The following is a 14,459-nucleotide window of genomic DNA, read 5'->3' as shown; positions in this document are numbered from 1 at the left end:
TGCGTAACTGGGGGCCTGTCCTGCAGGACAGACAGACAGACAGACCATGCAACGGAGTAGCTGGGACTGACTGAATATTTTCACCAGGGCATTTCTATAAGCCCTTCCCCTCAGCTTCCTCACCGGGCATCCCCCAAACACTTCCTGTTTGGGGGTGTCTAATTCATAAATTAGTGTTTGAGCGAATAAACTCTTGAAAGACTTTTACGGCACCTTAAGTTAACCCTGTGAGCTTCCCATTCGTTTCCATCTTGGGTCACATGAACACTACACTCTCAGAATCTTTTCTGACAGTCTCCAAGGTGAGTGAGCATGCCAGAGGAGCTGGGAAGTGTTTGTGACTCTCGTCACTTTACTCACTTCAAAGAATATTTGCCCAATGAGCCGTGGGTTACCAAAATATTGTAAGAAAGTCTATTTAGTCTTCACCTCCAATTCCTAGCACAATGCTCCTAACAAGACAGAACAAATACTTGATTTTGCCAGCTCCTGAGAACAGAGACCAAACAAAGAGAGAGAGAGAGAGAGAGAGAGAGAGAGAGAGAGAGAGAGAGAGAGAGAGAGAGAGAGAGAGAGAGGGAAATCACCCTATAAGAATACAAGAAGCCGAAATAACATTAAAGGCATAGTGACTCCAATCAAACTGTAGCAATCTATAGAAACCAAATCCAGAGGAAGAAATAAACATTGAAACACAAAAGGCATTTGGGACTCCCAAAAGACATTAACAGAGAACTCCTCCAAGGCATTATGTAGTCAAGACGTGAAAAATATAGCGGGAAGAAAAACAATGCTAAAAGTTGTAACAATAATAATAATAATACTAAAAGGTGCATCTCACACCTGGAATTCGGGGAGTTTGTGAGCTCTCTTTCCCTCAGCTGCTCCTCTTTTCATAGGTGGAGTCAGAGGGCCGTAGACCCCACCCTGCAGAGAGATAGGCCTGTGCCACACAGCCACTATTCCTGTCCTGTCCCCCCCCCAATCTTCTTTACTGCCTGTCATATGCGAGGTTACCAGATTAATACCCCGAGTGTGTCACACCCTTGCTCAGGTCTGAAAGCTGGTCCTCACAAGCAACCTCCCACCTCAGCCTCGTAAAGGCTTCATTGGTGCCTCCCGCACTGTGAGTCCTCACGAAGCCCTCTTCCATCAGTTGCCTGGGGCCGTTGTGTTTTATGAGAGCCAAAGAGAAGGCTCTAATACAGCGCAACTTCCATCTGCCTGACTGGCATGGGTGAGGCCAGACGCACGGAACAGAGAAACACAGACACGAGGCCTGACGAATGACCACTTGGGGTAAAATGTCCTTGTTCGTCATGTGTCCTTGGGGTAAGCGACTTTATAAATTATCTTATTATTTTTTTACAGCCAGAACCCAGTAACAATACTTTTTAAATATCAAACTTTCAATGCAAATATAGCAGTAGAATAATTTTTTTCTCAGTGACTCTTTTTTGAAAAACCCCCCAGTGTAGAAACAGCACAGCTGCACAGGTGCGTCACCAATGGCAAATACCTGGAGAAAGCGGGTCAGAGGGCATCGGTGTTCCCTGTAAACAAAGGACAACACCTAAGTGCTTCCTTCCTCTGAACCCCAAGGCCCGGAGCTGGCGGGACTTGCTGCTGTTGAAGGATCCTGGACAATTGAGGGATTCTTGTGCTTAATTTACACAATGCAGATAATGACAAAACCCTCCTCACTGAGACATAGGTCAAGATGACGAGCTTCTGTGACACATTTTGATTAGTACCGGGGACACACTCAGAGCTCAGAACTGGTTGATGGTTGTTGTTTGTGAACGCACGCTCTAGTCATAACAGTGTTTTGTATTTTCTTGATTGCTAAGCATTTTGTCGGCTCTGTCTTTGGGGGAGGGACACTTAGTTTATATGTTCTATCTCTCTCTAAAGACATCAACAAGTTCCAACGCTTTTCTTATAAATGCTCCCAATAAGACTTATAAAATTTGTGTTCCTGTCTCTGTGTGTGAGAGACAGAGACAGAGTCCATCGGGGAGAGGAAAAGCATGGCACGGAGCAGGAGCCGGAAGCTGGATGGTCACGTGTTGACCGATGACAGGAAGCAGAGAAAGAGAACATGAAATGCAGTGATGCTATACACCCCCACACCCTCCACCATGAAATGCAGTGATGCCGTAAACCCCCACACCCTCCACCATGAAATGCAGTGATGCTATAAACCCCACACCCTCCACCATGAAATGCAGTGATGCTATAAACCCCCGCACTCTCCACCATGAAATGCAGTGATGCTATAAACCCCCACAACCCTCCATGGCACACTTCCTCCAGCAAGGCTACGTCTCCTAAAGATTCCATAGCGGCCCCAGCAGGAGAAGGTGGGTGAATTTCTCATTCAAACCACCACAGATGTTCACTGCCATGCTCCGTTAGTCACACATGGTTCTGAGATCTTGCTTGGGTGGCAGGAAGTCACTAACTGAGCTGTCTACCCAGGCTTAGTATAGCATTTTAAAGTAAATGAAGACTCCGTTCCTGAAGTCTGGAATGTTTGTTGAGACTCAAAGCGTTTGCTTCAATGAAGCTATCAGCTAGATATGTAACCGTGTGTGTGTGTGTGTGTGTGTGTGTGTGTGTGTGTGTGTAGGCCAGAAGAGGACACTGAATTCTTTGGAGCTAGAGTCACAGGCATTTGTCAACCATTCAACATGGCAGTCAGCACTCCTAACTGTAGAATCATCTCTCTAGTGTTGTGCATATTACCTCAATTTTATTCACATCATTTCCTTTATGGTTATCACATGCTTTGTAGCTGTCACACTAGGCATTCCTTTGTTCTACAATAATTGAAAAAAAAACATCAGTAGGGCTTTTGGGCTACTAGACTTGTCTAGTGTCTGTGTCAATAAAATCTACAGGAACACAATCATTCTCAAAGCCCACCCTTACATCACCCATTCCACCCAACACAACGAGAATACCGAATCCAATGCAAGAGTCCAGCAATAGGGCGGCATCGGCCCCCAACTTCATTTTCTAACTTTGAGAGGAGAGGCGCTCACTGAGTCATTCGGTTTGCTCTCTGCCTGTGGAGTGTGAAGATGACCGATGCCGTGTGAGCTTCAGGGAGGGGAGAGGACGGCAGGACACGTGCTTCTTGCAGAGACAGAATGCCAGAGCTATAAATATGGTCTCTGCTTGCTCTCTTCACTTTGGTGCTGTTTAGGAACCAGCATCATTTAGGAACCAGCCGCCAGGACCGCAGCTCTGTCCTTGCTGTGCGTGGACAGTGACAGTGTGCACAAATGGCTTCATTGCTCAGAGGCTTTGTTTTAGGTTTTAACGTGAAGGAACACAAAATGAAGCCAGAGTCATATTTTAGCTTTTACAGTGCACAATAATAACAGTGTATGAAAGTAATCAGACATGCTGTTCAATTACGTTCTGGCCTTTTAAAAATGGTACTTATGAGCTGAGCGGTGGTGGCGCACGCCTTTAACCCCAGCACTCAGGAGGCAGAGGCAGGTGGATCTTTGTGAGTTCGAGACCAAGCCTGGTCTACGGAGCGAGTTCCAGGACAGGCTCTAAAACGATACAGAGAAACCCTGTCTCAAAAAAAAAAATTGTACTTATGAAGACTTGCGTAAGCAGGTCAGTGGGAAGGGTAACCCTGAGCCACACAGAGGTGTGACCTCCTGAAGCATCAATGGCATTTTCCCAAGGCAGCACTCTCTATTCAGACCCCCACTCACCACATACAACCTGTAGGGTTTGACAAATTCTCATCATCCAGACAGAAATATCCCTTGTTATCTTCTTTTTATTGGGTCAAAAGAATTAAGTATTTTTCATGGTACTTCTGGGCTCTTGATTCTGAGATTCTGGTATTATTATGCTTCATGCCAGAAAGAAACATTCAGTTGATATTTTGAGCAATGGCTTGAGAGGTGTCACAGCCAAAGGCATCCTGGTGGCAAAGGCAACATGGAGTCCTGGTTGGGGAGCACGTGACAGTGACTCCTCACATCTGAGCAACCAGGAAGCAGAACTAAGCTGGCCTCTTGGCTGTGCCCCTCATTCTATCCAGAAACCCAGGATGAAGGCACCGCATGCTTCAGAACACAGGATGACAACACATGCTACAGAACACAGGATGACTCTACAGCACAAAGGATGATGACACCGCATGCTTCAGAACACAGGATGACAACACATGCTACAGCACACGGGATGATGACAACACATGCTACAGCACACAGGATGACAACACATGCTACAGCACACGGGATGACAACACATGCTACAGCACACGGGATGATGACAACACATGCTACAGCACACGGGATGACAACACATGCTACAGCACACGGGATGACAACACATGCTACAGCACACAGGATGATGACACATGTTACAGCACACGGGATGACAACACATGCTACAGCACACAGGATGATGACACATGTTACAGCACACGGGATGACAACACATGCTATAGCACACAGGATGATGACACATGTTACAGCACATGGGATGATGACAACACATGCAACAGCACACGGGATGATGACAACACATGCTACAGCACACAGGATGATGACAACACATGTTACAGCACACAGGATGATGACAACACATGTTACAGCACACAGGATGACAACACATGCTATAGCACACAGGATGATGACAACACATGTTACAGCACACGGGATGACAACACATGCTACAGCACACAGGATGACAACACATGCTACAGCACACGGGATGATGACAACACATGTTATAGCACACAGGATGATGACAACACATGCTACAGCACACGGGATGACAACACATGTTACAGCACACAGGATGATGACAACACATGTTACAGCACACAGGATGACAACACATGCTACAGCACACAGGATGACACCGCATGCTGTAGCACACAGGATGACGTCAGCACACAGGAAGCCGACACCGCATGCTGGGTGGGTCTTCCATCCTTAGCTGAACTTCTCTGGAAACACCCTCACAGATGTGCCCAGAGGCATGTCTCCTCAGTGCCGTGTTTGCAGCGAAGAACCATCGTCACAGTGGCCACACATCTAGATGTGACGACGCGCCGTTCCGCGTCTCTTTCATTCTAACTTGTTAACTTTGAAGACTCCGCTGGGACACCTGTCTCAGCTACTAAATCCAGCATGTTTACATGACAGTGGACACTTACGAAGAGAAGGTGAGCCACGGCACTGAGAAGGAAATACAGGCTCACCGTCTCACACGCTGCGAACTCACCCATGTCCCCCTACTGAGCAGCGTGACTAAACATCCCTCCTAGTGATTTTGGGAGGATGGCTTGCTTGGCCGAGGTGACAGTAAGTGTTTTCTTTGCCTTTCTTGAGACGAGGCATCTGCCAAGCCTCCTGATGGTTTATTGATTGTGACACTGCTTCCATTTATTTCTTCGTAAGCATCTCTGTTTCCATTTCAGTTACCCTATGCCATGACGCCAGAGGCTGAGCACCAAGGCTCTCGGTGTATGAGTATTGCTTCCTTTTCTGCTGTGATAGAGAGCCCTTACAAGAGCCGGGGGAGGGGAGAAAGGCACATTTTGAATTCCCATTCTGGAAGTGTTACGGTCCATTACGACAGGAAGGCGTGGCTGTATCATCACGCAGCTGGTCTGGAACTCACAAAGGAGACAGGGAGGAAGACCAGAGCCAGACTATAAAACCCCAAGGACTATAAAACCCCAGCGACAAACATCCTCCAGGAAGACCCCAGGTCTTAAAGGTCCCCTCTTCCCAACAGCGCCACCAGCTGGGGACCAGGTGTCCAAGCACAGGAGCCTGTGAAGGACATTGTTACCAAACTGTATCAATGTGCTAGCATTCTGAATGTTAGTGCTGGTTTCCATGAAACTCAAAGTTAATTAAAGACTAATTATTCACTGTTTCAGTCTAAATGCGTTACTACTCCTGTTTACTTTCCCTCTGGGTAGCAGTATCTGGTGGGATGGGAATCCAGTTTCAGCGGTAAATTTGAAATGCGTGGTAGGGAGATCTCCTAGCTGAAAAGGAGAGGTGTAGAGGAAACGAAGAAATCACATCCAAGTGGAGATTTCCCGTCTCAGGGACAGAGCCCGGTACCCGGTGGGGAGAGAGGTGGCTGACTGTGCTTAGAGTCACACCCCCATATGACAGAAACACTCTACCACTGAGACGCACCCTTAGCCCAGTATGTGGCTTCGGCAGGGTTGTGTCCTCTGTGATCTTTTTTGATGTCATGTGGTGATGAAAAAACGAGGGAAGTCAGGCAGAAGCTGGGAGAAATAGGGTTTTTTGTCAGAAGTCAAATACTTATTTAGAGACTTGATTTGCAGAATCATTTCTAATTTGTGTATGTGTGTGAGAGAGAGACGGGGGAAGGAAAGGAAGAGGGGAGGGGGAAAGAGAGGAGAAAGGGAGAGAGAGAGAGAGAGAGAGAGAGAGAGAGAGAGAGAGAGAGAGAGGAAGGGGCACAAGTGTTGCAAACATGCATTTCAAGGGATAAAGATGTAGCTCTGTCGGTAGACTAGTTGCCTAACACTCCATAGACCTCAGTTCCACACCCTACCCTGCATATTCCAGGAAGGCGTGGTGGTACACGCCTGTAATACCAGCGCTAGGGAGATGGAGGCAGGGGGTCAGAATTCAAGACCATCTTCAGCTATGGGGCAAGTCTGAGTCCAGCCTGACCAACACGATGCCCTGTCTCAAAAGTGAATAAATAAAAAAGTCAATCAAAGAACGCCATGAGTAGATAACTCTTTTCTTCCAATACTCCTGCTCTGCCCCACATTATGTGAGATAATTACTGAGATGGGAGAAGGTAGTCTTGCTACCATCCGTTGTCTGCTGTCTCGGGAAGGCTGGTGCTGGTGAACAAGAAATAACCCCGTCTTCAGTATTTCCCAGCCTGTGTGTTTGCTGTCTGAAGGAATCCAGCCAGTAAGCTTTTACCTGAGTTAAGAGGCTTCTTCTACATTTTACAGCTGTAGCTTACTTCTCATTTTAAATTCTTGTATTTTCGTATCTCCTCTCACAAAACGTCCACAGGGAAAATGGCTGTGTGACTGATTCACCGTCTAAAGTAGACTATAACACTCACTGATTGTCACTGAGTATTTACTGCGCTTGTATGTGTGCGTGTGTGCATGTGAGTGTATATGTGTGTATACATGTGTGTATGTGTGTACATGTGTGTTTGTGTGTATGTGTGTGTATGTGTGTACATGTGTATACTGTGTATGTGTGTACATGTGTGCATGTGTGTACATGTGTGTGCGTGTATGTGTGTGTGTGTGAGTGTGTATGTGTGTGCATGTGTATGTGTGTATATGTGTACATGTGTGTGCATGTGTGCACTGTGTATGTGTGTGTACGTGTGTGTATGTATGTGTGTATGCACATGTGTACGTGTGTGTACATGTGTGCACTGTGTATGCGTGTGCACGTGTGTGTACGTATGTGTTATGCACATGTGTATGTGTGTATATGTGTATGTGTGTATGTATGTACATGTGTGTGTACATGTATGCCATGGCATGCATGTGGCAGACAGAGGACAACCTGGGAGAGTGTGTTCTCTCCTTTCATCATGAGGGGCCAGGGGATCACACTCAGGTTGTTAGGGTTGTTGCAAGCGCTCTTATTGGCTGTGCCATCTCACGGGCCCTAATTATCACCCGTGCTGAGCAGATTCATTCAGTGCAGATTCATTCAGTGCTGTTAGGTCCGCCGCTGTCTCCCTAGCATTTTAGCAAGTAATGGACGGTGCATTTGCTTTTGTTTTCAAGCACTTAAAGCATCTTCCTTTAAAAGTAAAATCTTCATGTACACCTCTGGAGTCTGTCACATTTACACATAACTGCAATAGAGCATGTGCCCAGCACCCACAGGCAGGGGCTTTGATCACCAACACCACAAAAGCTAAGAAACAAAATTATGAAGACTTCTTAACTAATGACTACTCAAACAAAATCAATTTGCTTTTGTTTAGTTTTAAAATTAACGTAACAGCAAAATTATGTTGAGACTTCAACCATCTGTAAAAGGGAACTTATTATCAAATAGCAATGCAGTTCATAAGTCCAAGCACCAGACATGTCATGGGAGTCACTCAGCACCAAATACCTACATCCTCATGAAAGACATTTCACAGACTCTAGGAACTCCCAACACCCCACTCTTTAATTTAAAATGTAGGGAACAATAAAGAATGTAAAGAAATGATACCTAAATTAGTACAGTGAGCAAAAGTCCACACACTGAAAACAATTCCACAGGGACCCAGTACACCAGCCTTCAGATTTCCTATCACTTAAATTCAGCCTGCAAACAAAACTGCATGCACAAACATTTAAGAAAATGATGTTCTGAGCAACTCAATGTAATGGGAAGAACGTTGACAAGATCATGACCAGGCAATGGCACACTATCCCTCTGTGGTTTCGTTTTTGTGTTGTTTGTCTTTAGTCACAGCTACCAACAGACACACAGTCAATGAAGAAGTAGGAAAAAACGGGCTGATGTCAAATTCAACAACACTATTCAGATACACCTTGATTATGCAGACAATATGGCTGTAAGGAAATGCCTGGCCGGGGACAAAGCTCAGTGGTGGTGGGGTTGACTGGTAGACACAAGACTCCTGGCTGAATCCACCACAAAGCAGCCAAACAAAGCCATCGGGTCAACTTCATAATTCATCAACAGCTGTACTTAAAGAGAAAAAAGTAAGTTGGCACGAAGGTTTAGGCCCCTGCATTATTAATTTGGGGTTTCTTCAGTAACATCCATTGGGGGAGCAGCAGTAGTTTCTTCAAAAGACATGGTTTTGCTTGTGAGAGCTTTAGAACCTAGAAGACCATTAGAGGGTGCAGAGGAAAAGAAACCAAGGAGAGACACAGAAACCATGAAATGCTATCAACCAACCAAGTGATGCGCACCACAATCTAGGGGCCCTTTACAATATGTCATCAAGTTGAAGTTCGTGACCACAAGGGGACAGAGGGGAGGATGGGATCCACTCTACAGCTAAGGCATGTGAGGTACAGAGAAGGTACGCCACCTCCAGGCTACGTGGGTGTTGAGCGATGCCACGGGCATCTGAAGCATGCAATGGAGACGTCTGGTGAGCCTTGAACGTGGTCTCGGCATTGTCACCCACCATCACGCCACCTCTCTTCTCTCACTGTTCCTGTATCACACTGCAGGGCGGCGTCACCCTCTCCCCAGCTGTGCCACACCTTGTGGGGCACCATGAGATTCCGCGAGAGGTTTCAAACTCCAAGGAACTGTGGTCCTCAGGAGGCTTGCTTGGAGACAAGTGGTTAACACCTACCCACGGACGGGGAGGAGCCTGTTCTGCTTGTTGCAGGGAATTCCAGTCCCCAGGAATGCAAAGAGTATGTGAGAAACCATTCTCACATTCAGGGATCCGTCAGTCCTCAAAGTCCATAGCTCGTGGTTTCATAGGCTTTTCCCACGGACTAGACACTGTTCATGTACTGGGAACACACTATGTCCTGGGCTAGCACTGCTCTATGAGCTTGAAACAGACAATGAAGAAGCCAAGAGGCTTTACTGTTTTATTTTCTGTGTGTAGTGTACACATGCGTGTGAGTAGTTGCATATACTGTGCATCGGGAGGGAGTCAATTGTCCTACACCATCATCTGCTTTATTCTTCCAGGACAAGGTCCCTGACCGAACCCCACCGAGTCTTCTGATTTTCAGCTAGGCTACAGGGCCAACCAGGCATCTCCGGCAGGCCTCCTGTCTCTGCCCCACCCCCAGTGCCACGCCTAGCTTTACATACGGGTGCTGGGTATCCGCCTCGGCTATTGTCAACTCGACACAAACTTAGACATTCCTGGGAAGACAGAGTCTCAACTGAGAAATTGCCTCCATCAGACAGCCTGGCCCCTGGGGACCTTTTCCTGATTGCGGATTGAAGCCGAAGGGCCTAAGTCCACCGTGGGCAAGGCCATCCCTAGGCAGGCGGACCTGGGCTGTGGAAGAAGAGTAGCTGAAGAAGCCTAGGAAGGCAAGGCAGAGCGCACCGTTCCTCTGGGGTCTCTGCTTCAAGGTCCTGCCTTGAATCCCAGTCTTGACTTCCCCGCTAATGGATCATGACCTAAAAGGTGCGATGGACCCTTCCCTGTCCTCGTTGCTTTCAGTTGTGGTTGTTATAACAGCAACAAAAAGCAAACGGCGACAGACCCTGAACTCAGTAAGCACTGTTACCCAGGGAGCCGCCTCCTCAGACCACAGCCCTGACAACTAGGGGAGTAACTTCTTAGTGACCGTTTACTACGCGAGCAGCGAAGGAAGCCATTAGGAGCTCAGGCGGGGGGGGGGGACAGAGAAAAGGGAAACTATGAGTGCAGCCTATTAAAATCTTAACGTGACTGTGATGAATAGAGAGGATCGTTTTTATTAGCTAGCTCATCTTTAAAAGCAGACGTGCCCCCAAATTTCAGTTCTGAAAAGGAACTGTTACCCCAGTACTGAAAGAGAACACGTGTCTCGGGAGACAGTATTAATGTCTTTGTCAGGCTGGTTTTTTTTTTCCAAATTACTCTCTTGGGAGCTCAGCCTGTGTTCCTTAGTTTCCAAAAGGTGACTTTTCGAGGCAAGTTTTCTTTTTTCCCTGCCAGTAATTAGAGGTATTTATCTGAGAACTCATTTGGGTTCAGCGGTGAGGTCACGGGCTGCCAGCTCTATTGTTACTGCCTCCTTCAATTACAGGCAATGGCATTTCACCTCCATGCAAAATATTAGTAAATTAACGTTCCTCACTCTGCATCCTTTGGGGAAATCTGTTTAGCTTGCGGCGAGGAACACAGGGAGTCATTCTCGCACTCTGGTAATACCTTTAAGCCTTGTACATATCAATTAAAACTCTGGCTTTGCTCCTTGCAGTTGGGATTTACACTGAGGGCTTCATTTCTCTTACCATAGAGCAAAGTAGAAGTCAGCGGCGCTGGTGTGTGAGAAAAACACACAAAAATAAGACACACCCAGGCACACACACACACACACACTTATGCACGCGTGCCCCCCCACATGCACAGAGCCATTGAAAAACTCACCCCAATGTTCTCAGATCGTTCCTAGAACTCAGTGTCTGTTTAAGCCAAAACATAAATGACCCCTGGCATGGGACGTCATCTCTAGACCAGATTTACAACTCTGACTCAAAGCACACATCTCACTGAATATATCAAGACGGAAAAGAGTGCCATCCAAACACCACAGCTGTCTCCTTAGTTCTAAAGGCCACCAAGAGACGGTTTAGCACAGGCATCGTTAGGTCACAGGAGTTTCGGGAATGCACTTCAGTCTCTACATAAAACCTGGAAAGTGGGACGGGTATACGTTGTTTTCACCTGATCCACCATTGAGCGTTCCAGGCCATAGGCAAGAACTCTCAGCCTGGGGTGGAGGGGCGGAGGGCAGGAAAGAAAAGTCTGATGCTGCCCACCAGGGTCCAGCTGCCAGGAAGCCACTGTGGCCTTTGTGGCATGAGGGACTTTTTTTGTGGCCTGTGATCTCTGTCTCTGCTGTGACTGACCATTGAATCCCAGACCCGGGGCGCTGTCAGACCCCGGGTGTACCATCCTTCACTGGCACACTGAACCCCAGTAACCACAGAACCGATGAGAACGCAGGAAAATGCTATTTCTGACACGTGTGTGCGTACACTGCCCTGTATTACAGGAGCAGAAAGGTGGACACACACACCCCCATTTCAATACCAGCCCTCATTTACGACAAGTCAAACCAACAGGAAACATGACGGTGAATTCTGGGTCTGTTACCTCATATGGTGCACGACAAAGTCCCAACTTAAAAATTAGTCTCCCGCCACACAAGCCAGCTGCTGTCTCTAAGTCTACGTGTGGTCAACAGAGAGGTGGGCACATGTTGCTGGAAACTACGCAGACTGTCACTTCGAAACACTTTAAACTTGGATGACATGGGATTGTAGACAAAGATCAACACATTCTCCCTTATAAAAAGCAAACTAAAATGCAAAGTTTTTTAAAAAAGATCATTAGGACTGAACCAAGGAATATTAAAAACGGCTGCTTTAAAAGAATTTTTTTTTGAGTTGATACTGCACGCTGTCCCCAGAGCCACTTCCTTAAGTCAAGGGACTTTCTAAGAGAGAACACAGGCCGATTAGAGGTCTAAAAGGTCACTCTTGTGCGGCCGTGCCCCAATGAAGCCGACTTACAGTCATGATGAGTCCTTTCTCCTGGAAGTATTTCACCAGCGGCGCAGCGTTCTGCTTGAAGTTTACTAGTCTCCTTTGGGTGGCTTTCAGATTGTCATCGGGCCGTCCCTGTTGCTCTGCACGCTTCGCTAATCTCTCTCTGAGCCTTTGGTTGGCACAGGCCAGGAACACCACCAGGTCAGGGGTGCAGATCTGCGGGAAACACACACAGGTAGACGGGTATTTAAGACGCCAGGCAGTGACAACAGCACGACTCTCCCATGGTTCTGTGGCAGTGGCCACATCTCCTCAGCTCTTCAGGCTGTTTCCATCGAATTTCCCGAGCCGCTATCTATACAGGGCCACAACTGCCCAGTCCCATTGCGGTCCCCGTAAAAGACAACCCCATGCGGCAGCATGTGGTGGCCCTTTATGCTTCAGAAAACATCTTTTCCGCCTGTGCTCACATACATTTCCAGGTTGCATAAAGAACAAATGCAGTCTGAACTTTACTAGAGTAAACATAACTTGATTTTGGAGGAGAGATGACCACTGGGCCACAGCTGTCTGCAGCAGATCCAGGCACTCACTGTTACCATTCCCCGTTGCTATTTTAAAGCTGGCTACCCTATGTTAAAGGCCTAAACTATTTCCTTATAATAGTATTAAACGTTATAGCATTCTACAAGGCCATAGACATCAAGTGTATTTTGTACTTTGAGCTCACACAGTCACTAGGGTCAGAGTTGCATACGGGTCTGTCTGGCCTGCACTCTGTGTTCCGTTCCTTGTCACACAGCACCAGGCAGTCCAGAGTCCTTCATGAAATACCGCCAAGCTACGTGGATAGGTTTTAAAACTACCCAGTGTTTAATGTGGCTGCGAAGTGGTGTGTTTCACCCCTGAGCACGGGAAGAAGCTTAGGACTACAGCGGTTTAAAGCAAGAGTCTCCAGTTTAAAGACAACTGCTTCCGCGAGCTGGGAGGTGGCTCAGCGGAAAAGGTTTCATCGCCGCGGCTGACAGCCTAGATTTGATCCCCAGGACCCTGTGACGGGAAGAGGAAAGCACCTTCCACCAAGTTATCCTCAGGATCCTCATGCAAGCTGTGGCACTAGAGCGTATGCCTATACACACTCACACACACATACACTCACACACACATGCACACGCATATACATACTCACACACATACACACACATGCACATGCATATACACACTCACACACACACATACTCACACACACATATACACACACATATACACACTCACACACATATATACTCACACACACATATACACACTCACACACATATACTCACATACACATATACACACACATATACACACTCACACACATATACACACATGCATATACACACTCACACACATACACTCACACACATATACACATACACATTTACACACATATATATACACTCACACTTGTACACACTCACACACAAATACACCCACACACATAAACACATACACATTTACACACATATACATACATACACTCACACACAAAAACACATACACATTTACACACATATACATAAACATACACTCACACCTGTATACATTCACACACATACACACTTATACACATACACATATACATGCACTCACACTTGTACACACTCACACACATACACACTCTGACACATATACACACTCACACATATACATACTCACACTCATCAGACACACACTTACATTCACACACACTCATACACATACACTCACACTCTACACACTCACACATATACACATGCACACACTCACACACATGCATGCACACACGCATGTGTACACACACAAACGACATAAAATATTTAAGGAAGAAAATGGAAACTGACGGGAGACCGGAAGGAATTGTGTCAGGACAGAGAGCTGAAACCGCCACACATTTGTGGCCTCGTTTGCAGCATGAATGTGTGAGCTGACGTCTCTGTGTCGCCCAGAACACTACCTGACAGGAGGTGCCCAGAACAAACGCGAGACATTTCAGCCTCGCTCCCCAGCTCTGGATCCCACTATCAGTGTGATGCTGGGTCTCCTTTGACGTGATTTTTTAATTTTGTTTTTTCCCCCTTGTAATTTTTCCTCTTCAAACTTGCATGCGGGTTATTTCCCAAGTCTTCAGTCACATTTTCCCTCTCTCTGGGTCTGCTTCCTTGGCGCCTTCCTGTTTGGCTTTTATCTGCACCTGTATTGATTCCC

General features: G+C 46.7%; 1 protein-coding gene across 2 annotated transcripts in view; it reads right to left on the bottom strand.

Annotated features, from left to right (window-relative positions):
• Positions 1-14,459, bottom strand: part of Ak5 (adenylate kinase 5) — a 182,993-nt gene that overhangs the window by 129,173 nt on the left and 39,361 nt on the right. For both annotated transcript variants that reach the window (XM_005083629.4, XM_040751590.1), the window contains exon 6: positions 12,255-12,446. In XM_005083629.4, the coding sequence (XP_005083686.1) occupies positions 12,255-12,446 (192 nt within the window). The remainder of the gene's footprint in view (positions 1-12,254; positions 12,447-14,459) is intronic.

This window comes from Mesocricetus auratus, unplaced genomic scaffold, assembly GCF_017639785.1.
Source record: "Mesocricetus auratus isolate SY011 unplaced genomic scaffold, BCM_Maur_2.0 Super-Scaffold_100009, whole genome shotgun sequence".
NCBI lineage: Eukaryota > Metazoa > Chordata > Mammalia > Rodentia > Cricetidae > Mesocricetus > Mesocricetus auratus.
This window is presented reverse-complemented; position numbering and strand designations above follow the sequence as displayed.